Source organism: Trachypithecus francoisi, unplaced genomic scaffold (genome assembly GCF_009764315.1).
Source record: "Trachypithecus francoisi isolate TF-2019V2 unplaced genomic scaffold, Tfra_2.0 Lachesis_group10, whole genome shotgun sequence".
Lineage (NCBI taxonomy): Eukaryota > Metazoa > Chordata > Mammalia > Primates > Cercopithecidae > Trachypithecus > Trachypithecus francoisi.
Window position 1 is genome coordinate 41,830,225 of NW_022681455.1, and position 24,566 is coordinate 41,854,790.

The 24,566-nt window shown below is 53.2% G+C and overlaps 1 protein-coding gene across 8 annotated transcripts in view; it reads right to left on the reverse strand.

Annotated features, from left to right (window-relative positions):
* TFEB (transcription factor EB) overlaps positions 1 to 24,566 on the reverse strand; it is a 54,598-nt gene that overhangs the window by 4,943 nt on the left and 25,089 nt on the right. For 6 of the 8 annotated variants that reach the window (XM_033217116.1, XM_033217122.1, XM_033217121.1 and 3 more), the window contains exons 2-4: positions 2,400 to 2,634; positions 2,062 to 2,316; positions 1,137 to 1,217 (exon numbers count right to left, since the gene is read on the reverse strand). In XM_033217116.1, the coding sequence (XP_033073007.1) occupies positions 1,137 to 1,217; positions 2,062 to 2,316; positions 2,400 to 2,634 (571 nt within the window). Of the gene's footprint in view, positions 1 to 1,136; positions 1,218 to 2,061; positions 2,317 to 2,399; positions 2,635 to 9,998; positions 10,599 to 20,905; positions 20,926 to 24,566 lie in introns of those variants that run through there. The other 2 variants (XM_033217119.1, XM_033217115.1) reach the window with 2 other exon arrangements.

A 24,566-nucleotide genomic window follows, 5' to 3' on the forward strand; every position in this document is an offset into this window, starting at 1 on the left:
CAGGGAGAGATCTGAACTCTGGAAAGATCTCCTGCCACAGAAGCATGCAGAACAAACCACAGGCCCAGATACCCCACAGTGTACACAGGAACTACTAAAGGGACCAATCGCTTGCACCCTCCCTCCCTCCTCAGCCCTCGCTGCCCCTGCTAGCTGTAGTTTTGGACCCAACCAGTCCCGGCCAGCTCCTGCTAGGCCACTCAGCGATGTCACCAGGGCAGTGGGGACTAAGGATTGACTCCCCACCACAGGAACTGGGGACTTTCCCTCAGTGGCATGGGCAGGTGCCAGGATCAGGGTAAAAGGCTCATGCCCAAAGGCAGGAGTAAGCAGCTGAGATTCAGGAGCTCCAAAGAAAAGCGGGCGGGAGAGGTGCTGGCAATCCCACCTGCTCAGTGCACACACCTGTCACCTTTGTACAGAGCTTGCCCTCAACTTCTTCCCTCATCTAATCTTCCCACAATCCTGTGGGTAGAGAGCATCACCCCCATTTTGCAGCTGAGAAAACTGGGGTTTAGTACACTTGAGGGATTTCCTAAGGTCACAGCAAAAGCCAGAAGCCAGGCCTCTTGACTCCAAGCCCAGCTCCTCCCCACCTGCCACCCCACCTCTGCCAGGAGACAAAGGAAGCTGCCAGAGGGAGTGTTCCTGTGGTTGGGGACAAGGCCAGCCCCAGATCACTTGCCCCATGGAGTAAGGGACACAGACAGGCTTTTGCCTGTTGGGCCCCGGGCTTGGTAAAGGAGGGGAAGCCCAGGTCCCCAAAGGAACTCATTAGTTCCACACCTTCCTGTAGACACACTGTCCCTCCACTGATGCAGTGCTCTCCCTGCCTCTCCCTGCCCCTTCCCCAACCTGGAAACCTCCCCCACCAGGCCTGCTCCATGTCCCCAGCCCCTTCTCCCCTCTGAAGCCCCATGGTGTGCAGAGGCTGAGGCACATCCTTCTTGCTTCTTAATTCCTCTTGGCCCTGGCCCTTGTCACATTATTTAGTGAAAATGACTGTTATCTCTACAGAAGCATGCCAGCTCTGCCCAGTGAGAACCCTGTCTCCAGCTCTCTCCAGGCTCAGAGCCACTGTGGGTGCCCCCCTCCCTAGAACCCTTGCACACCCACCCCACCCTGGCCAGTAGTACCGTGTTGGGCATCTGCATTTCAGGATTGATGTAGCCAAGGACATCGTCCAGACGCATAATGTTGTCAATGACATCATCAAACTGGAAAAGAGAAAAGTCCATCTGGGGAGGGCCCATCAGGAGATGGGCAGGGGAAAGAGGCAATGGGACAGCCATTGACCTGGAGGGACCTTGGAGCCCACCTCACCCAACATACTTATCTGGGGAAAGAGAAAATAGGCCCAGAGAAGAGATGAGCTGTCCAGGTCCCACTGGCCCAATGTGAAGCCACAGTTCTTGCCAAGGAGTCTACCTGCCCAGGGAGCTTCCTTGATCTCACTTCTGTCTCTGGCTTGGGGAGTGTGCTGGGCTTTCCCAGATATGCCTTCTGTTTCTCCGTAGCAGAGCTTTTTTTTTTTTTTTTTTTTTGATAAGGAGTCTCACTCTGTCACCCAGGCTGAAGTGCAGTGGCACGATCTCAGCTCACTGCAATTTCCGCCTTCCTGATTCAAGCGATTCTCCTGCCTCAGCTTCCCGAGTAGCTAGGATTACAGGTGTGCACCACCATGCCCAGCTAATTTTTGTATTTTAGTAGAGATGGGGTTTCACCACGTTGGCCAGCCTGTTCTCAAACTCCTGACCTCAAGTGATCTGCCCACCTCAGCCTCCCAAAGTGTTGGGATTACAGGCGTGAGCCACAGCACCTGGCTTCCTAGCAGAGCTTTTGAAAGTAAGGATGGCGTTTCCTCTGTGAGGCTCCCTGAGGGCAGGGCTGTGTCTCCCCCGCTGAGATTGGGGCTCCCTGAGGAGGGCTCTGTCCCCACCTCAGACTGAGGATCCCTGAAGGTGGCACCCCTGCTTCTGCCATTAGACCGTGAGTCTCAGAAGCACAGCAGTGGGCACGAGCTCTGCAAGCAGCACGGCCACTGGCCAGCTCCTCACTCACCTCCCTCTCAGGGTTGGAGCCAATGTGCAGCATGGCCATGGGGCTATTGGGAGCACTGTTGCCAGCGGAGGAGGACAGCACGTGTCCAGCTCGCACTCCTGGGGAGGCAGCTGGTGGGGGCTTCGGAGAGCCCTGGGCCGGGCTGATGTGGGCGGCAAACTTGTTCCCGTAGGTCTCGGACAGGTACTCCCGCACCTTCTGATGCTGTGACTGCTGCAGATGGTAGGATGTGGGATTCTCCAGGTAGGACTGCACCTGGGATGGGGAAAAGGCAAGGGCTCTAGGGGAGGCTGGGACTAGTGGGGACAGGGTAGGGGGCAGGCCAGAACAGGCCCTACCTTCAACACCTCCCCAGGCACAGGTGGTGGCGACTGGAAGTGGACGGGGGTGTTGATGGCCGGGGTGGGCGGCCCCCCGAGCTGCTGCTGTTGCTGCTGCTGCTGCTGCTGCATGTAATGCATGACAGCCTGCTGCTGCATGCGCTCCCGCTGCTCCTCCTGCTGTGCCTGCTCCCGCATGAGCTGCATGCGCAGCCCTATGCGTGATGCCATGGTGGCTGCCGGTACTGGCTCCCTGTGGACAAGAAGGGGCGGCAGGTATATGAGGTATGTGTCCTCCTCAATGCACAGGGGCTGGCAGGGATCGCATCCATTTTACAGGAGAAGACACCGAGCCCTGAGAGGGGAAGAGATTTGCCCAGGGTCGCTGAGCAAGCGGGTGACAGCTGAGACATGAATCCAAGTTTCCTGGTTCCTGGACCAAAACTGAAGGTTCTGTGTTCTTCACTCATTGCAGTTGGTAAATCCCAAACTCTAAGAGTCAACCTCCACTCCTCTCTGTGTCACGCCCACATCCTGATCCTGTTAGATCTGATCTCAGATCCATCCTCCTTTGCTGCCACAAGGTGGGCCCAGGCTGTCCCGGGTCTTACCCGGAATCCCGCAGGAGCAGCCCAGTATTCAGACTGCCTCCTCTGGCTGCCGTCGGACGTTCTACTGGCAACTCAGTAGAGCAACTCATTTAACTCCTGTTCAATCCTAAGTCAGATCCTGTCTTCCCCTCTGCTCACAACTCCCCATGGTTCCCACCTTCCTCAGGGGAAAAGATAAAGTCCTTACCATGACTGGAAAGGCCCCCTAGGATCTGGCCCACCTCATGTTCCCCTTTGACCCCATCCACCAGCTCTCCCTCTTGTTTTATCTGCTCCGGGTGCATCCTCCAGGCACTTTGCAATCCCTGAAACATCCCAGGCATGCCCCCACCTCAGGGCCTTTGCACTTGCTGTTCCCTCTGCCTGGAATGCTCTCCCCCCAGATGACATCATGGCTCACTCCTTCACCTCCTCCAAGGCTCATATGTTACCTTACAGAGACCTTCTAGGACCACCCTATTAAAATTACAAAGTCCCCCATCCCCACTCCCTATGCTCCTTCCCTTTTATTTTTATTTTCCTCCATATCACTTATCACCATCTTAAGTACTATGCATTTTTGCCTAGCTGTTTCATTCATTGTCTGTCTCTTTCTTACTGGGAATGCAAACTTCCCTGAGGGCAGGCATTTTCTGTCTTTTTCACTGCTATACCTTGGGCCTCTGGCCCCGGACCAGGGACATGGCAAATGCTGAATGCATGTGTGAAGAAATGTATCTTATTAGTGAGCCAGGCAATGGGGATACAACTGTAGTTTCTGAGCTCATGGAGCCTACAGCGTAATAAAGAGGAAGGCAAGGCCACAGGATTAGGAGGTCCTGGATGGGGAAGGCCACTTCCGAGCACCTGGCACTGCCAGAGCCCAGAGAGGACTTCACCACCCAGTACATCAGCCCTAATCTTCTACAGGTCTCAGTGGGACAGGAGTGACTTAAGCCCCCCAGCCCAGTCTGGAAGGAAAGACAGGGAAGAATGAGTCCTACAGCTGGGCCCATTCTGTCCCTAGCTCATTGAGTGACCCTGGGTAAGTGACCCTGGGTAAGTCCCTTCCCCCTCTGAGCCTCCATCTCTCCACGCACAAAATGAAAGGGTTGGACCCAGTAATTTCTAAGGTCCTCCCCAGCTGAGACAGGCTGAGACTCTGAGAGATGCAGGGCTCCTGAGTGTGTCCAGACCCCATGAAGGTCCTGACAGGGACTGGAGGGTCCCATCTTGGGAATATTGCAAGAGGCAGTATGACTTTGTGGTTGAGCAAGGACTTTTGAACTGAGAAAATATGGGCTTGAATCCTAGTTCTGCCACTTCTTTGCTGTGTGACCTTGGGCAAGTCACTTAACCTCTCTGAGCGTCAATTTCTCATTAGTAAACAGTCTCTGCTTCAGAAGACTGGAGCATGATATGCAATTAATAAGTCTTGCACAGCATGTAGCACCTGGGAGGCTGCGTGCATGAGACATAGATGGGCACATGACTGGCAGGCAAACTGATCAGTGTGGACCAGAGGCCAGAGGTGCGTCTCAAGCTCCTAACAATGAGGCCCAGACCTCAGTGGGTGACAAAAGGGAAGCAGCAAAGGCTGACATGTTCTGGCTAATGCCAAACAGTGGACTTAGTCAGCATTAGCAACAAAAAAAAATTAAAAAAAAATAAAAATAAAAACTGGCAAATATTCAGTGAAAATCACCAGGTCATAGAAATAATAATAACTTGCATTTATGTGAGCATTTACTGTATGTCAGGCAATGTTCCAAACTCCTTCACCTTGAACAGCCCTATGAAGTAGTTCTGCATATTACTCTCCTTTTATAAATAAGGAGAAACAGAGGCACAGGAGATTAAGTGTCTTTTGGCCGTGAAAGGGACAGAGCTGGAACCCAGCCCCAGGTAGCATGGCCTGTGAGCCCATGCTGGGGAGGAGAGGGTCTCCACACAGAGCAGGGAGGAAGCTTATTGCAGGCTGCCTGGCTGTCAGGCCCAGGAATGGAGCCCATGCCACCTGACTGCCAGCCAGGGTTCCTCCCACCACCACTGTGCCTTCCCGACAAGGTAGGAAGGCAGGAAGTGGCTCTCACCCCACCCTCCTTCCTTCTCTGCCCCTCTACACCATGAATCCGTAAAGGGCCTGTCTCAGCCCCTTGGGTCTCTCCGCCAGCTCCCAATGGGGCAGTCCCCAGAAAGAAAGGAGCAGATGCCCACCACCCCCTTCCCATCCTGCAGCAGGAACACAGCTGCAGCCTCCACACATGCCTTCACCCACCCCCTTCCTATGCTGCTACAGAGGGGTATCCCTATCTTTGTACCCCCACTGCCCACCACACACACACTAGCCCTACAGACCTCATAGGCTCTGACCCCAGCCCAGCCCACCCCCTCACAGCTGTACCCCCTACACACCCATCCACACGGCACTGGGTCACCCCCCCAACCCTTGGGGACAATCTGACTTCAGTTGGCCCTGGTGGGGGTGTGGGCACCGGGCCTGGCAGTGCCAGCCGGCACAGGGAGGGCTGGGGGAGAACGATCCCCTTGTTTCTCTGACAAAGAGCTGAGCGTCTGGCCTGGCCTCGCCTGGACTGGAGTTGGCTTTGCTATGAGGAGAGCCTGGGCTGGGCCCTGCCTCTCACTGGCTGGGCCAGCCTCAGTTCCCTCATCCGCACAATGGACTTGGGAATCCCTGCCCCACCGCGCCCTGCCAGAATCTGGGTGAGCCTCCCGGGAGAGGACGTTGGAGAAGTGGACACAGCAAGGTGTCTGTGCATCAGTGGGTGTCAGTAGCCTTAGCTACCGTCCCCTGTCCTCTGACAGAGGCTGGCAGGGTAGTGAGGCTCCCCATCCCCATTGCTGGAGCTGTCACACCCACAGAGCTTGTCCTCCAGTGGAGCTTCAGTCCTCTCCCCTGGCCCCGGCTGCCAGCCTGGGTTGCTAAATGTGGTGTGGGTGGGATGGATATGGGGTAAGGGAGGGGCCTGAGGGGATCAGAGAGCAATGGGGGTGGTCCAGGACATGCTGGTCCCCCCACCCTCAGCCTCCAAGCATGCCTACTCACTCTCAAACCCTGAGGGGCCACTCACAGCCTCCCTTAACACCCAGTCTGGCCAGGAAGAACTAAGAGGATGGACATGGGAGAACCAAAATGTCCCTAGCCCCCCCACCATCTGGCCCTTCAGACCCACCATGCCTGGAAAGGGTCCCCCGTGCACGCATTCAGTAACACTGGGGGCCTGCAGTGCCTACTGCATGTAGACACCAGGGATGGGCATTTCCCTGGAGAGCCATCTCCCCTGCCCCTCCCAGGTAAGACTCTCCTCCTAAAAGGAAGGGTTTGATGCCCCAGAGAATCCCTGCCTCTCCCCCATCGCATAGCTGTCCCCATCCACAGCCCCAGGACCCTCCAGCTGCCTCCTGCTGCTGCCCACCCAGAACCTCTCTGCTGACTCCGCCTCAAAGCCCAGACTGGGTTCCAGCTTAGTCATGTCCAAAATGAGTTCTGCAGTCCCACAGGCTCACTGCCCCTACTGGCTAGGTGACTTCAGAAAGCCACTTCACCTCTCTGTGCTTTGCTGTCTTCCTCTGTAAAATGCAGCACCTGCTCATCACAGCATCTGCCTTTTGGGGCCATTGGGAGGATTCAAGGTAAGTGTGTGGCAGTCGCTTCATAACCAGGGATCCCAGTCTCCTCTGGTCAGGCCATAGCTGGTTTCACCCAGCCTGTGTGTGGGCTTTGCCTGTCAGTCATTTACACCTTAGTATGAACCAGTCTTGTTAGAGCCGTACCTAAGGGAAGATGTGGGCACAGGGAGGAGAAAGACAAGGAGAAATCACTGGTCTCCATGAGAGAGGCAATGAGAAAGAGGAGCCCAGAAGAGAAAAGTCTCAGATGTATGGAAGAAGATATCAAAGATATAGCACTGAGTGGACAAGGTAACCTGCAGAATAAAAGGCACAGCTTGAGCCCATGAAGCATGAAATGGTGTATGTGTAGAAAACAGGACGATCATAGTACCAGCCGCTAAATGCTTCGTGAATGATTGCCACGGGTCAGGGCTGGTCAATGTGCTTTTCCTAATGTTAATTCTGTTTTTTCTAGTATTGTCCCCATTTTTCCTGGAGGAAACCAAGGCACAGAGAGGTGAAGGAACTCACTCAAGGTTACACAGCTGATTAAGTAACAGAATGGAGATATGATCCAGGCAGCCTGGTTCACAGCCCCTACTCTTTAACTACTATTCTGGGCTCTCCCAGCACCCCAAACTGTTCAGTTGTTACCGCTGGGGAGGGGAGTGGGAAGGGGTGATGGAGGGGGAGGGATAAAGAGGGATTTTTATAGTTCCTCATTCCACTGGAGAAGCACTCAGCTCTTACAGTGGGAATATGTGTGACTTGTGTGATTCTGTTAACAGGAGAAAGGCACAGCAGCTTCTGGGGATTTATGGGGGGCCTGACCTGCTTCCAGTGCTTCCAGTCATGTCCACAGGTGGGTCGCCAATGGGAAGGAATCCCCCCAGCTCCACCTGGGCTGGCCCAAACCCTGCCCTGCTCGGTGCAGTGGTCATTAGGCCAGGCGTGGACCCTGGGTGAGGACACCAAGTGGCCAGCAGAGGCACAGAGCCAGGGCCAGCAGCCACAGAGCATTTGGAGCTGGAGGGCCAGGGCCCCACTCAGGTTCTACCACAGTCCCAGACAAGGGTTTCTTGGGGAGTACCACCTTCATGCAGTGCCCTCAAACTACCCTCAGCTGACGCCGGTCCATTCAGTGGCTTGTGAGGCCTGAACTGCCTTGGGGATTTTTCTGCCCTCTAAATGATCCTTTAAAACATGGAGCAGGAAGCTGAAAACACACTCCATGATCCATGGATTCCACTCCTATGCATGCCCAACAAAAAAGCATCCACGTGGTCACCAAAGCACATATACTAGAATGTTTGCGTGTATAGGAGCCAAAACTGGAAACCACCCAAATGTCCATTAAAGAAAGATAGATGGCCGGGCGCGGTGGCTCAAGCCTGTAATCCCAGCACTTTGGGAGGCCGAGACGGGCGGATCACGAGGTCAGGAGATCGAAACCATCCTGGCTAACACGGTGAAACCCCATCTCTACTAAAAAAAACTACAAAAAACTAGCCGGGCGAGCTGGCGGCGCCTGTAGTCCCAGCTACCCGGGAGGCTGAGGCAGGAGAATGGCGTGAACCCAGGAGGCGGAGCTTGCAGTGAGCTGAGATCCGGCCACAGCACTCCAGCCTGGGTGACAGAGCGAGACTCCGTCTCAAAAAAAAAAAAAAAAAGAAAAGAAAAGAAAAGAAAAGAAAAGAAAAAAAGATAGATAAAGAAGTGGTGGGCCGGGCGCGGTGGCTCACGCCTATAATCCCAGCACTTTGGGAGGCCGAGGCAGGCAGATCACTTGAGGTCAGGAGTTCGAAGCCAGCCTGGCCGACATGGTGAAACCCCATCTCTACTAAAAATACAAAAATTAGCCGGGTGTGGCGGTGCGTACCTGTAGTCCCAGCTACTCGGGAGGCTGAGACAGGAGAATCACTTGAATCCGGGAGGCAGAGGTTGCAGTGAGCCGAGATGGTGCTACTGCACTCTAGCCTGGGCGACAGAGTGAGACTCCGTCTCAAAATAAATAAATAAATAAATAAATAAATATTGAAGTGGTGGTACATCCATACAATCAAATGCTACAAAGCAATGGCGGCAAATGCACTGTTGTCACACATGACATAGATGACTCTCGAAGACATAATGTTAACAAAAGAAGCCAGACACAAAAGCATATACAGCATGCTCTGCGTATATGAGTTCAAAAACAGACAACAGTAATCTACTATGTTAGAACTCAGGATCCTAATTACCCTTGGGGGAGTGCCTCGGAGGGGGCACAAGATGGCTTGGTGGTTAAGGAGATTAGGAAAGTTCTGTAATTTGATATGGGTGTTGGTGCCATGAGAGTGTCATATTTACAATAATTTGTATAGCTACTCCCTTACAATTTATAATTTTCTGTATGTGTGTTCTCATTTTAAAATCACATAAGAATGAGGGTGGACCGGCCTGGCATGGTGGCTCACACCTGTAATCCCAGCACTTTGGCAGCCCGAGGCAGGCGGATCACTTGAGGTCAGTAGTTCAAGACTAGCCTGGGCAACATGGTGAAACCCCATCTCTACTAAAAATACAAAAATTAACCAGGTGTGGTGGCACACGCCTGTAGACCCAGCTGCTTGGGAGGCTGAGGCAGGAGAATCGCTTGAACCCGGGAGGCAGAGGTTGCAGTGAACCGAGATCGCACCATTGCGCTCCAGCCTGGGTAACAAGAGCGAAACTCCATCTCGAAAAAAAAAAAAAAAAGAATAAGGGCAGACAGTAAATAGTTTAAAAGAAGAGTTAGGTAAACTACCTTCACCAACACCATCCCTTCCCCCAAAACCCCCCCTTGCCCAAGTGTGTCTATGACTTTAAAATGCCTTTGGTACCAGGCACCTTCAACACAACTGCCAGAGCATACCTTGGTACAACCTCTTTGGAAAAGCAATTTGGCAATATATGTCAAAGCCTTGAAAAATATTCACCAGTCCAAGGAAGTAATCATAGATGCAGAAAAAGATTTTGTGCATAAAGATGCACTTCACATTATACAGAAAAAAGTCAAAACTAACCTCAATGTCCAGTTATAGGATAGTTAAATCAATTACGGCATGTCCCTCCTGATGGACTGCTATACTTACAATAAATAACATGGGGATATGTCAGGTGACAAAATGTAGGATGTAGGGGGAATTGTATATAAAATCTGATCATCACAATGTAAAATATGTATAGAAAAACCTCTTGGGAGGAAATATACAAAATTATTACTGATTTCTTCAGATGATGTAACCGTTTAAGTATTTTGTGTGGTTTTAAAAGCCTTTTGGAATGTTACTCTTTCTCTATAATGAACATGTATATCTTTCTAATTGAAAAAAAAATATGTTATGCTAACAGCTAATGCTTACAGAGGGCTTACCTTGTGCTAGGTAGGGCTCAAAGCACCTATGTAATTATCACAATTATTTCATGATATGAGTGATGTGGGTACCATTATTGTCCCCACTCAAGGAATGAGGAAACACAGGCCCAGATTGGTTGTCACTTGCTGAAGGTCACAGAGCTAATGAGTGGCAAGGCTGGACCCTAGCAGTCTGGCTGCACCGCCCCAACCCTGGGGCTGGGAGTTTGGCCTCAGTCCTGCATTCAGGGTGAGGGCGGCCACGTTTTGTTTCAGGAGTTCTCACTGAAGAAGTCTCCCTGTGATCAAAGAGTTTCAGCAGCTGATCTCTTTCATCCAGCCCAGGCGCCAGAGGGTGTCCGGGATGATGGAACAGTCTGGAATCCCCAAACACAGGCAGAAAAAAAAATTCTACCCTTCCTCAAAGAGCAGAGATAATTTCCTGTATTCCCAGAAAAGCATATGTCTGGCGGCTGAAACAACAAAGTGTGCAAGCCCAGCGGCTGGGAGGCCTGTTTAAGCCATTGATGACGCTCTGCACCTCTGTGGTCGGAAGAAGTTTTCTTCTGATTCAGTCTGTTACACACTCTCTCTTGTGGGGGAGCTGCCCGCTCAGTCCTGGGGAAAGAAACTGACTGCTAAAAGAAGGCTTCCTGAACAGGTGCGAGGTTCCTGGAGGCAAAGGAAGGACTTTGTGGCCTCCTAGGAACCTTTCAGCCTTGGGAAGGGAAGAGAGGAAAATACCAAACTTGGGGTTTTTCTCAGCCCTCTCTGGCAGAGGAGGCAGCAGAGGAAGTTCTGATGAACTAGGAAACAGAACAAGGACATCACATAATCCTCATGGACAAAGCCATTCCAAATTATGGAGGTGGTCATGAGTCACTGTAGGGCCTGGGGAGGGGGCATCAGATGGCCCAGACCCAAACAGGGTGAGGTGTGGAAAGGTGTCCTACAACTCCCAGGAGCCAGCAATCCTGCCCATATGATGCTGTGGGAAAGGCCAAGTGCTTGGGTTCAAGTCGTAGCCTTAGACTGGACTCAATTGTCTGGGCATGGCCTCAGTCTCCCCATCAGTCAAGCAGGGCTTGCCAGCTGGGGCCACGTCTCCCTCAGAGCAGTTGTGCTCTAAGTGAGGAGGCTGGGTGTGGAGGTTGTCTGCAGGTGTGAATTTGTGGGCAGAGGGGAGGTGTCACCATTCTGATCACTGTTCAATGTTCCTCCATCCAGGCCCACTGGGGGCATCCCTGCACAAGTTCCTTTGGGGAAAAGGGTCCCATCCATTCACCCATTCACACACACACACACCACACACACACACATACACACACACACACACACCCCATCTGAAAGCCCAGACTGGGCAGAGCAGCCTAGTGGTAACCCTAGCCTCAGTCTCTCCTTACTAGATAGGGGCAGAAAGCCCTCAGGCTAGCTTTTCCTATTACCAGGAGCCCTCTGTTTCCTCTCCAAAAGCCTTGGGTCTTTTAAGATTTTCTTTTCCAGAGCTTGTATATCATGTCATTCACTGCAGGAGATGAGAGAGGCAGGTGAGCAATAACAATGTCCACCTCTTTGGGTTCTGAGGGATAAGTAGGCGGAGTGTTTAGCACAGTTCCTGGCACACTGGAGATACTTCATACTATAGCCTTTTATTATATTAGCTGGCAACTTCTGATACTGAAACATAGCAAACCCAAGACACCTGGTAAGTGTGCACTGTTTGATTGGAAGGTCCTTGATATCAGAAGCAGAAATGAGGTCAATGGGACACGCAAATGCTTTTAACAGTTTTAATGCCATGTTTTGGTCTTTTTCCCTTTTAATGAAGTATAACTTATCCTAGCAAAATGCATATACTTGTAGTGTACAGCTCAATGAATTTTTACAGGTGTGTGGCCTTGTGTAATCACTGTTTAGATCAAGATGGAGAATGTCACCATTACCCTGGCAGGTTCCCTCCAGGACCCTGTCCTGCATCACCATGGCTGAGTGCTACTGGTCTCCAACAGCACACACAGGCTGCCATGCAGGATGTGGTCTTCAGTATCTTTCATGAAATGGAACCACTCTGCCAAGTGGGACACTTACTGAGGACTGACCAACCCCTGTTTGCGATGAATAAAGATCAAGAAACAAAGAATGAATTACATGAGGAAGCGGAGGCTCCAAAAGGGGGACCTGCACTATGCACTTCAGTGGCAGCAGAGCAAGACCCCAGGATGCGTTCTGCACCACCTCTCCCAGACCCCCTGCAGGGATGCACTGTGGGAGACTGCAGGGCTGGGGGCAGGGGGCAGTCAGGGGCTTGTTTTTAAATCTCTGAGCACCAGCAGGAGGTGGGGAGGAGGGAAAGGAAGGAGAGAAGAGAGGAAGGGCGGTCACACAAGCTCCTGGCCCACTTAATGGCCTCCCGTTCCCACAGCTCAGGCCCATCAGCCCCAAGTTTCAGCTCACATCCCACAGGAAAGGGTGGGAACTGGCGCCTCCTGGCTGGCCAGACTGTTGGCCCAGGACAACAGGGGGAGCAGCTTCAAAGGCCATTGCAGACCAGAGAGTCGCCCTGTCCTATCCCACAGGGACCAGCTGGGTCCTGGCAAAGAAGACTGCCACTGGGCACGGCAGCATAGGGACGAGGGACGTGTAGCTAAGAGGAACATGAAAGGAGAAACCAGAAAAGGATTCCACCCCTGTGATATGCATGGACTGGCCCAGCCACCCATGTGGACCCTCTGTCTCTCTGTGTCTGCTCCTCTCTCTTTCTCTCTTCTCCCTCTTTCTCACACATGCACGCACACATGCACACATGTCCATGTGCACACGCGTGTAGCCGCATCCCTCAGCTGCCGCTTGCTGTCTAAGGATCCCCTTAGCAGGCAGCCACCTTTCTCCTGGGTTGGGGAGTGGTGATACTGAACCCCCACCCCTTGTGCCCCTGCACCTGCCTCCTGGGCACTCCATCTACTCCAGCCTCCTGCCTGTGTCTGCCATGCTTTGCTCTCTAGTAGTTTCCTTGCCACCTACCAGTCTCCTCAGCTACAAGGAAGTTTCAGATAAAACACATTTCTTCTTCAGAACCTCCACGCCATCCCACCCATCAGACTTTCCAAAGAGAGATGCAGGGCCCTCAAGGGCTGCTGATCCAATGACCCCCACACACACAGTTGTCACCCACTTGGCAAACGCTCCGAGTCCCTCCCACATTGCACTGCTCGAGGGGCCTCTGTTCAATCACATTCATCCTCACAAACACTTGATGGGATAAACAGCAACACCAGCAGGATAGGAAACCAAGACTCAGAAAGGTTAAGTAGGGCAGATGCCTACTTAATCTTAATCCCAGCACTTTGGGAGGCTGAGGTGGGCGGATCACTTGAGGTCAGGAGTTTGAGACCAGCCTGGCCAGCATGGCGAAACCCCATCTCTACCAAAAATACAAAAATTAGCTGGGAGTGGTAGCACACGCCTGTAGTCCCAGCTACTCGGAAGGCTGAGGCAGGAGAATGGCTTAAACTCAGGAGGCGGAGGTTACAGTGAGCTGAGATCAAGCCACCGCACTCTAGCCTGGGCAACAGAGCGAGACTCCACCTCAAAAAAAAAAAAAAAAAAAAAGGAAAGGAAAAGAAAGGTTAAGCAGTTTGTCAGAGGTCACACTGCAAGAACACGGTGAAGTGGGAATTCAAGCCCAGGTCTCTCAGGTATGTGAACACCACCAGCTCCAGCAAAGGAGAAGAAACCTGGGGCCCATAGGAAAGGTCTCCCCATGTAGATGGCTTGCTGTCCCCTGCACTCCCAGCCTTATCCCCCCCCCAATTCCATGTCACCCTCAGCAAATCCTACAGAGGTTCCCCAGAGAAGCCTGCATGCTCCTCAGCCCTCCCAGGCCCCACCCACAGATACGTTTTTTGCTAAATAGCCAAGACATTCATGCCCAGGAGGCTCAGAGGGTGACAAATCTGAATCTCACAGAGACGTTAGTCCACCCGAGGGCCTGGGTCGGAGGGGGCGGAAGGGGAGGCTATATGAAGTTGGTCAGACAGAAATGTGATTCCAGGGACCAGAGATCTGGCACCAGATCATAGTGAAGTAAGGGTGGTAAGGGTTGGGGGAGGAGTGGGGCTCAGCCATAGATGGCTCCTAGGACAGGAAAGGGGCCTGAGGGCGAGAGAGGGGCTTAGAGACTGAAACTCCACTTGCCCCAGGTACCCTCTGACCCACCCCGGCGAACCTGCTCGCGTCCCCTGCAGAGAAGATCAGCTAAGTTTTCACGGATGCTAGGTCAGCCTATGTGGCCAATGAGGTCCCTCCCCAGGGAAGATGAGGCCTAAGACTCTATCTGATTGGCCAGTTCATGCCATTGTAGATTTGGGGCCCACAAGCTCTGACTCTTTGAGATGAGTCTGTTTTGCAAGGGCTCCCTCAGCCCCCACGGGCCCAGCACAAAAGCCTACCTAAGGCCAGAGTGGGACTGGAAGACCTGCATCGGTATGCACCACCCAGCTGCGTGACCTTGAGCAAGTCCTGTCCCTCTCTCTGGGCCTCAAGGCCCTCACAAATAACATGCAGAGGCTGTGTGGGACCTCTCGTAGGCTCCCCGCCGTCTGCCTGGTGTGCTGATGGTTCTGGCAGCATGGATGTGTGCAGGGCTGGTCTGGTGGGATCGGCCTGTGGGGCTGGGAGGGGAAGAGCCAGGCACCAGTTTCACTGTCCCATGTGCTGGCTGCCCTGGCATTTGGGAGCTCCCTCTCCAGAGCCATGGCAGCCTTAGGATCCAGTCTTTGCTTTTCCATCTCCTCAGGAGAAAAGAATCCACACTCCAGCGTCTTCTGCTAGCTGCCAGCTGCTGAGGGCAGGGAAGGCTCGTTGACTCCAAGTGTGAGAAGACGCAGGCACAATGAGCACAGCCGGGCACACAGTGGGCACGCAGACCAGCTTCTGGCTCCTGGTCCCAAACCCAGTCACAGGCCCAGGACTCCCTGCATCTATCCTGAGTTGGCCAATAAGGGCTCTCAGGGTCCCAGTACCTAAGCCACCCCTGCCTCAGTCCTCCCTGCCCCAGGCCCAGAGTCCTCAGAGCACTCTGACCCCACCAGTACCTGGCTCCTGCCCCTGCTCCTTCATCACCTGCCGCCCCAGCCTGGCCCCAGCCGCCCCAGCCTCCCTGTGGCTGGTCTGCTGTAAAGAACGACTCCCTGGCTTTGTTTTGAAGAGTCGAACCTGCTTCTGAGTACTTTGGAAATGACCAGTGTACAAATGAAGTAGCCAGGTCTTCCTAAACAGAAGACGACACTGGGGAGAGGAATGGGGGAGAAAGGACACAAACACCTATGAGCATGGACAACTGCATTAAATTCACAGAAGGTGGCCTGTTTTCTCTCAGGTGCAAACCAAGAGGCATTAGTACTGTGCACACTGAGTGCTTGCTCTGCACCAGGCGCTGTTCTGCGTTGATATGTGTTACTGATTTAATCCTCACAACAGCTCCATCCACCATGATGGAGGTGTACACAAATCCCTGTTTTACAGAGGGGGCTGAAAACTTGCCCGAGGTCACACAGTTGGTAGGAGCGGAACTGGGGCACCTGGTCTCCCCACAGTGTGCTGGGTGCCCCTGTGGAGAGTCTGTCTGGAAAGTGCCAGGGGAGGCAGGTAGGGGGTCTTGAGCCCATTAGTGAAGGGGCCCTTGGCTAAGTAGGTGGGGGCAGGACACCAGCCTCCCTTCAGCTCCTTGTTTCCTCTAGAACTACTCCCATTCAACCCTCCTTCCCCTCAAGACATCCTTTCCACCTAAAACCACCCAGGACTACCCTTGCAGTTCCCCAACAGAGCCTCAGTTCCCCTGCCTCCACCCCCACCGCATCATCTGTCCCAAGTCCGCCCTCTGGAAGACAGCCGGGCTTAGTGGATCATGAATATGCTCTGGACCCTGATAGACCAGAATTGAAATCTGGCTTTGCCATTTGTCAGCTTTGTGACTGGGGCAGGTGCTTAACCTCTCAGAGCCTCAGTTTCCCCATCTGTACAACAGGATGGCAGTAATGCCACCTTCCTCAGAGTCAGTGAGGGGGTAAATGGAACTGAAGTATGTGATGTGCCTAGCACCTTGGAGGTGGTCTGTGAGCACTAGCTCCCTGCCTGGGTGACCACAGACCATCTGGCTGGACGGTGAGGGCCTTAGATGGGAGAGGGCCTCTTAAGGCATCACATGTCCTGTTTGCTGGTTAGAAACAGACTCTCAGGCGTCACCCAGACCCACGGAGTCAGAATCTGCATTTTAACAAACTGCCCTGGGAGACGCGTGGGCACATTAAAGAAACTTTACTTGTTGTCTTCTGGGGACTTAGTTCCCTGGTTCCAAGCATGAAAATTGGTGGTGGGTGGGGAAGCACAGGCCCCTGGTGGAAGCACAGAGCTATTTTAAAGGACAGGCAGGGCCCTTCTGAGCCCCACAGGGACGTTGAGCAGGCTGATTCTCAGGCCCAAGAGCCAAGGCGGAGGCCAGAATGCAAGGTTGCAGGTGGGCTCTGGCTCACTCAGTGCTGGGCCTCTGGCCCGTGCAGGAGGGGAAAATAATCCAGGTCTATGGGGAAACAGCTTCAAAGCTGAGATGGTTACCAGTGGAAAAGCAGCCCAGACAAACCATATGAGACACTCTCATTCATGCACACGCCACCTCTTATACACAAACCACTGTCCACACATACACACTCACCATCACACACACACTGCACCAGGACTTGCCTGTCTGCCCAAAGAGCGACTCCAGAAGACAGCAGACAACCTTTGGGATAGTGTGTGCCTGGGCCTGTGTGCTCCACAGGAGGCCTGGGAGTGGGGAGGCTCCCACAGCAGGTCTAGGAGCCCACTGTCTCCTCTACAGGGCTCTACCTCTGCCTCCCACCTGCCTAAACCCCAGCTCCCTCTAAGCAATGAGAAACCTAAGTCCTGCTCACCTGAGGTTGGCAAGGACCCAAATTTTAATTGGTCACCTGCCTGCTGACTCCCCCTCTCCCCCAGTACACCAACATCTTCCTCACCAGATTGCTGGGGGGTAATCAGCAGAGTGGAGCTCTGACCTCAGGGTTCCCTGAGAGGCAGCCGTACCGCAGGCCTGTGCCCACTCCCATGCACACTCACACGGGACAGCTGTAAAGCCCATCCTCTCCCCAACCACACAGCTTCTAAGGGCCAGGGACCCTCATCCACCCTATCCATGAGGAGGTGACAGCTCTCCACTCCACACCCGTTTTCAGCTCAGAAACACACACCAACTGACGTGTTTCACCATCACAGGCCCCCGGCTCAGATGGGCTCCAAACAGACCCTAAATCGTGGGGCCAGAACCCCAAGCAGGCCTAGCATGTCCAAAAAAGAACCATCAACTAGGGAGGGTCCGTCTGGCCGCAGCAGAGTGTGTGATTTCACGGGTGCTGGAAAGGCCCTCAGCCCCAAAATATCTTCCCTCTGGGTCCGGAAATCCCTCCCAACCCTCAGATTCACTGCCGGGAGAGGCTCCCACCTGAAGCTCTCGTCAGTTCACACCCCTGGGAGAGGCAGCTGACAGCTGGCCTGAGAGCGGCCAAAGATGGGCAGGGGGAAAGTGGGTGCCAGGCCTGGTGACCGTCATCTCGCCAGGGCCTCCCTGCCCACGAGTTCCCACCAGAAGAGGGCGCTCTTCCTCCCCGACCCCAGAGTGCCGGTCCCCAGAATCCAGCACCTCTGGCCAGGGACAGGGGCCTAGCAAGGAGGGACCTCAGCATGGCCCTCCACATCCATGCCAGGGGAAACCAAGGCCTGCCCCAACTGTCCCCTTGAGTGAGCTAAAGTGCCAGACGGCAGGAGGGTATGGGAGCCCTGAGAGCAGGGAGGTCGGGGGCAGAAGGGGGAATTAACCAGGTTCCAAAATAGCACAGTTGGTTCTGCCTCACTTCACCCTGCTCAGTGTCTGGCAGCTTCTGCTTTCGATCTGAGTCACGCCTGGTGGGGGCAGGACAGGGCAGCCAGTGCTGGCAGAGGCCACTAGACAGCACAGGCAGCGGCCCAGGAACTCAGTGGGGGCTCTCCTCCCCTCATAACACACACCTACACTCACCCCCAACCACCCTTACCCCTGTCCTGCCCAAGAGCTGGGCTTCTGGGAAGAACTAACAGGGACACAAAGTCCAGGGGGCTCCCGTGCCTGAATCCTATCCCAGCCCTGGGCCTACCCCAGGATTCCCAAATGCTGTCAGCTGCCCTAGACCCATAACTCAGCTCTGCCCCTGCCCTGTCATGTGCGCTCCAGCTGGCATCCCCACCCCATCTCTGTCAGGTAGCCAGAGGAGACCTGATCTGGAAGCCACCACCTCCCGACAGAGGAGAAATGGCCTCCTACGGCAACATTCCAACAGCCCACCAAGCTACCCGACCACCGGATGGAGTGAGTGAGCTGCCCCCACCTGCCCCCATCTCCCCCTCGCCCACACCCAGGTATGAAAGAAACAGGAAGCAAAATTCACACACACACATTTCCAGCCCTTTTCCTGTCCTTAAACACCATAAGAAGCACTTTGCCTTTACCAGGACAGAGCGAGGAGTCAGGTGCCTTGAACTCTGTGTGTGGTGGGGTGGGGGGAGGAGCATTGGGAAGTCCGCTCTCCCTTCATCATTCTCTTCCACTCATCTGCGCTCCATGCCCTCCTGCCTGCCCAGCCCCAAGGCTCAGAGCTGCTCTTCTTTCCCCCAGAGTGGTGAGACTCAGGCAGCGGCTGCCTTATACCTTCTCCCTGGACCCAAGATGTTTGAGCTCAAACCTGAGACATAAACCCCACCTTCCAATGCCTGAACCCATCCTCTCTGTTCTCCTCCCAACAACACACCTGCCTGGAGGAAGTGCAGCCACCTTCCTATCCAAGTGGCGGAGTGGGGAGGTGATAGACTCGGGCTGCCATGGCTGGGCCTGCCCACAGGGTCGGGAATGGCACAGGCAAAAACAGCCCTGCCCCCGCCACCCCAGCACATGCACCCAGAGCAAACCTGGTTTGGAAATGAAACATCAAGGGGAAAGGCTGGGGCTGGCGGCTAGAGGAAGAAGTCAGAGAGGCTGTGACTTGGCACGCATGCCTGTGGCCCGGGACCACGTCTCCAGCGAGAGAACACTGCCAGGCGCAGCCCCTACCCCATCCCCATCTCCTTCCCTTCCCCTAGCCCCCACCCCAGAAGGTCTTACCTACACGCCACTTCCCTCTTTTAATTCTTCCCATTCCCTCAGCCCTGTAGGTCGTGAGACCTGCAGCCTGAAGCTGGGAGGTCTGGGGATGGGAACAGGTGGAGCCCAGGGGGAGAAGGCTCCTCTCCAGGAAGTAGGCATGACAGAGCCTGTGCCAGGGCAAACAGGTATGCCACTGCACTAAATGAGTCCCCCACCAAAATGTCCCTGAATTGCATTCTGTTCTTGACAGAGACACAGAGGGAGGTTACTAAGAGGCTCAGTTCCCGGCTGACTAAAAGGCAGCCACGTGGCAGCCATGGGGCTAGGGGAAGAGGCAGGGGCAGTGAGAGAAAGGAAAAGGAAGTCTGAAAAACCACTACAATCACAGTCTCAGGATGCTAGAGTTGGGAGGGAAGTGGAAGATGGCTGTAGGCTCTGTGGCGCCCAGCACGTCTGTACCTCCCTCTAGGAGAGGATGCCATGACACAGGAGCGTTGCTGGCCTTGCACAAGGCCTGGGAAGGGCGAGCCAGTGTCTGGCACATGGCAGGCGTCTCAGTCACACAGGTCACTTTCCTCTGCTGTGAGCACCTGGAGGCATCCTGACAGCTTCCTTTTTTTGTCCATGGCACCTTGTAGATGCTCCTCAAGTATCTGTGAAACACAGTGAGCGTGGAACTGGCAACTGAGGAAGAGTATGCCCGGGGAAGCCTCTTGGACATAGAAAGGGAGATGTGGGAAGAGGGCTTGGCAGACCCCTAGGACTGGGCTTGGTGAGGTGGCAAAAGCTATCAGGGCTTAGTCACATGCTCTGGGCCCTCACGATGTCAAAAGTGCCCACCTTAGGACTTCCGGGTGCCAGCACCTGAATTGGTGCCTGAGCCAATGAAGTTAGCACCCTCCCTTCCCCACCACCCCTTCGTCAAAGACCCCTATCACTTGACTGGGGAACTCTAAAGCATATTCTGCAGAGGCCTCCAATGGCAGTGAGCCTCAGGTGCCTAGTCACCTTGCTCCTTCGCACACATTTTATCAGCTTCCTTCCCTTCCTGTCTCACGAATCCTCCTCTACCACTGGTGCTCCCTGGGGGAGCCTCCCAAATAAACTGTTTGCACTCACATCCTTGCCTCAGCCAATGGGCCCCGAGGAGGCAGTTATGACCTGACATTGAACAGCTCACTCTAAAACTTAGAAATAAGGGCCAATAAAAGGGTCAGAGTAATGCAAGCTGACCCACCCTACAGGGAAGGAGAGAGGCAGGCGTGTAAGACTCAGTCACTGGGGAGACTGGTCAAGCTGGATGCAATGGTCAAATGTGTACTTGGAACTTCCCCACTTGGCAGAAGGTAAGACTCAGTCCTCAAAGGGAGAGCTGGGAAGGTGGAGAGAAGAAAACAGACTTGCCAGAGTTCCAAGGTGCGTGGAGAAGAAACCTCCATACCGGGGGTAGTGACGGCAACATTAGGTTGCTGGTAGCAAATGCCAACAGAACTAGAAGCCCAGCATTGCCTTCTGCCCCTAGGCTGCTCCTAGGATAGAGCTATAGAGATCCAGCATTCCAGAACCTTGGCATGCCCGTTCATTCGATAACACAGCTGTTATGTTCCACACTTAGAACTAGGCACTGGTGACACCAAGAGAGGCCATTTGATTAAACACTAAGAGAGTGTGCTTTGAACCTAGTTGAGCTGAATCCCAGATCTGTCACTTTCTAGCTGTGTGACCTTCATCAACTTACTTAATTTCCCAGGGTCTCAGTATCTTCATGTGTAAAATGAGGACAATATCCATCCTGGAGAATTTCTGTAGGGATTAAACGTAAAGTATCTAACGTAGTACCTGGCACAGGATAGGTGCTCAATAAATATTTGATGGATGCATGTATATAATGGATGGATGGATATAATGGATGCATGTATAAATGGATGGGTGGATGCATGAAAAGATAGATATAATAGTGGGTGGGTGGATGGATGGATGGATGGATGGATGGATGGATGGATATAATGGATGCATGCATAAATGGATGGGTGGACAGATGAAAAGGTGGATATAATAATGGGTAGATGAATGGATGGATGGATATAATGGATGAAAAGGTGGATATAATGGATAGATGTAGGCATGGATGGATGGATGGATGTTTAAAAGGAGATGAAAAAGGCACTAGTTGTCTGCATTGTTCCCATCTGGTTTAATATTCCTTTCCATTAAATTTATTTTTTATTTTTATTTTTGAGACAGGGTCTCACTCTGTCATCCAGGCTGGAGTGCAGTGGCACAATCACATCTCACTGCCGCTTCACCTTCCCAGGCTCAAACAATCCTCCCACCTCAGCCTCCCAAGTAGCTGAGACCACAGGTGTGTGACAATACACCCCACTAATTGTTTTTATTTTTTGTAGAGATGGGGCTCTCATTATGTTGCCCAGGCTAGTCTTGAACTCCTGGCCTCAAGCGATTCTCCTGCCTCGGCCTCCCAAAGTGCTGATCTTTCCACTAAATTTATTTTTTATTTTATTTTATTTTATTTTTTGAGACGGAGTCTTGCTCTGTCGCCCAGGCTGGGGTGCAGGAGCCGGATCTCAGCTCACTGCAAGCTCTGCCTCCCGGGTTTACGCCATTCTCCTGCCTCAGCCTCCTGAGTAGCCAGGACTACAGGCGCCTGGCACCTTGCCCGGCTAGTTTTTTGTATTTTTTAGTAGAGACGGGATTTTGCTGTGTTAGCCAGGATGGTCTCGATCTCCTGACCTCGTGATCTGCCCGTCTCGGCCTCCCAAAGTGCTGGGATTACAGGCTTGAGCCACCGTGCCGGCCTCCACTAAATTTATAAACAAGAAAACAAGATCCCATCACTTCCTAATTTATATATTTTGGAAATCTACATTTTCATTAAACAGGTTGACAAATATAAAGTAAGATCCTTCTAATGGGCCTTAGCCACATAACTGGGGCAGGGTCATTCCCTGAAGGATGTATAGGGTTACATCAGAATAGAAGATATCCTCCTGGCTCAGGTGCCTTCATGCCAGCTCCCACCATGTGGTAACACCATGCCAGTACCCATCTCTCAGCAAGTCGAACTCCACCCAACTCCTATTCCAGAGAAGGTGGGTCAGGGATCAGGTAAAGGAAGGGGAAGCCAGGCAAAAGCACAACAGGGAGAACAGGCCAGGATGGCCAAGGAGAAGAAGCCAAGAACAGAACACAGGGATGTGGGACAGGGGTGACTAGGGATCAGAAAGAAGAGACTGAAAAGCAGAGAGGATTTATTGTCTTCGGAGAAATGAAGAAATAAAATAGTCCTCAGAGAACAAGGGAGCAAAACCAAAATGAAATAGGCCGGGCGCGGTGGCTCACGCCTGTAATCCCAGCACTTTGGGAGGCTGAGGTGGGCGGATCACGAGGTCAGGAGATCGAGACCATCCTGGCTAACACGGTGAAACCCCATCTCTACTAAAAATACAAAAAAAATTAGCCTGGCATGGTGGCAGGTGCCTGTAGTCCCAGCTACTCAGGAGGCTGAGGCAGGAGAATGGCATGAACCCGGGAGGTGGAGCTTGCAGTGAGCCGAAATCGCGCCACTGCACTCCAGCCTGGGCGACAGCAAGACTCCGTCGCAAAAACAAAACAAAGCAAAACAAAAAATTAAATTGACTGAGCAACATAGAAAGATTGTTTTCCTGCTCCATCACCCCCAATTGCTCTCCACTACCCACCAGATAAAGTCCAAGCGCTCTAGTTGGGCCTCCAAAGCATGCAGGATCCCTCTCCTTAAACAAGCACTGGGTGCAGCCAAGGGGACCTCCCCATCCAATCTGGGCCCCCAGACCCTCCCCCAGTTCCTCTCCCACAGATTATCCAACTTCTGCTCTCTGGAAGCCCTGCTCCAGGGTCTCCTCCTCCTCCAGGCAGCACACCCTGACTTCACCCACCTCTGATCACCATTTGGGAACAATGACTTACTCTGTTCCAAGCCTGGTTCTGTGTCTGACACAAGAATACAAGGATGAATAAGACAGCCCCTGCCCTATGGTTCTTACAATCCAGCTTGGAAAAAACATCATTATCTGATATCATATATTGTATTTCTTCTACCACTATGGATACTACTAAAACTTGTATTGAGTTGTAAAACCATCTATCAAGGGTGGCTTCTAAAGTCATGATAGAGCCGGTGCCAGGCCCTCAGCTTCATCATATATTAACTCATTTGGCCTTCCCAATGACACTAGGAAGTAGGAAATACTACTGTACTCATTTTACAAATGAGAAACAGGTACAAAGAAGTCACCTGTCTGGTTTTCTCAGCTGCAGTGTAAACTCCTTGAGGGCTGTCCCTTGGTTTCCTCCTCTCCCACACAGGCCCCAGGTAGAGGACACTCGGACATGGTCCTCTGGGCTCAACGTCCCCACCACTGTGGCCTTGGGTGAAGGTATGCTGACTGGTGGGTGGGAATGGTATACATGCAGGAAAATGAGCGCCAGCAGAATGGAGGAGACAGACCTCCCACGTGGGGTATGAAGGGACATGGTCTCAGTGTCCCCTTCCAGCATCTCTCTTTCCCCGCCTGTCCCCAAAGTCCAGCCCTGGCATTTCACAATCCTGCAGTCACTGCAGAATTCCCTATCCCTTGCTAAGAGGACTGAGATGGTGTAGAAGGAGGGAGCCAGGCTTCATGCCCAGGACAGACAGGGGAACAAAAGGGTGGGCTATTGGAGAACGGAGGAGCCCTTGAGCTCCCCCCAGCCCCAGGGGAATCAAGCCTCTTGGAGTGAATAAGCCTAGCCTGGAAAGTAAAATACAGGGCAGGCCCCAAAAGGGTCATGTCTGGGCACCCTCACCTTGGCAGGGGGGTGGTGGAACATGGGCCTGTGGCAGAGGCAGGGCCCTCATGGCACTGAGCTGGGCTACCCCCTTGGCAGGCTCACCCAGCTCAGAGGCCTCTTCAGGCTGGGAAAGCTGAGGAGGTGGGCGACTCAGACCCAACTTAGAACAGAAGCATCAAGAGGCATTGAGTGGGGTTCTGGGTGGGTGAAGGGGGCTTCACACCAGCCTGTAGAGCTCAGGAGTGGGGGTCTAGTCCCCAGCCCTGGCCATACCTCACCTCAATATTCCTATCCCCTCCCAGAAGGCACAGTGGATGTACAGTGTGGGTAGAGCAGGGAAACTGAGGCACAGAGCCTGTCCTCCAGCTCTGGAAACCTACTCTGCCTGTGTGGCCACCAGCACCATCCTTGAAAATGAACCCCCATGCTTCTCACAAGCACACAGGACTCCAAATCCTACTGTTGCAGGGTCCCCTTCCACCCTGGGGACATGTATTTTCCAGAAAGAGGCTCCCCAAAGTGGGGCTGTGGAAAGCGGGCACCATGCCTTCTCCTGAGTCCTGGTCTGG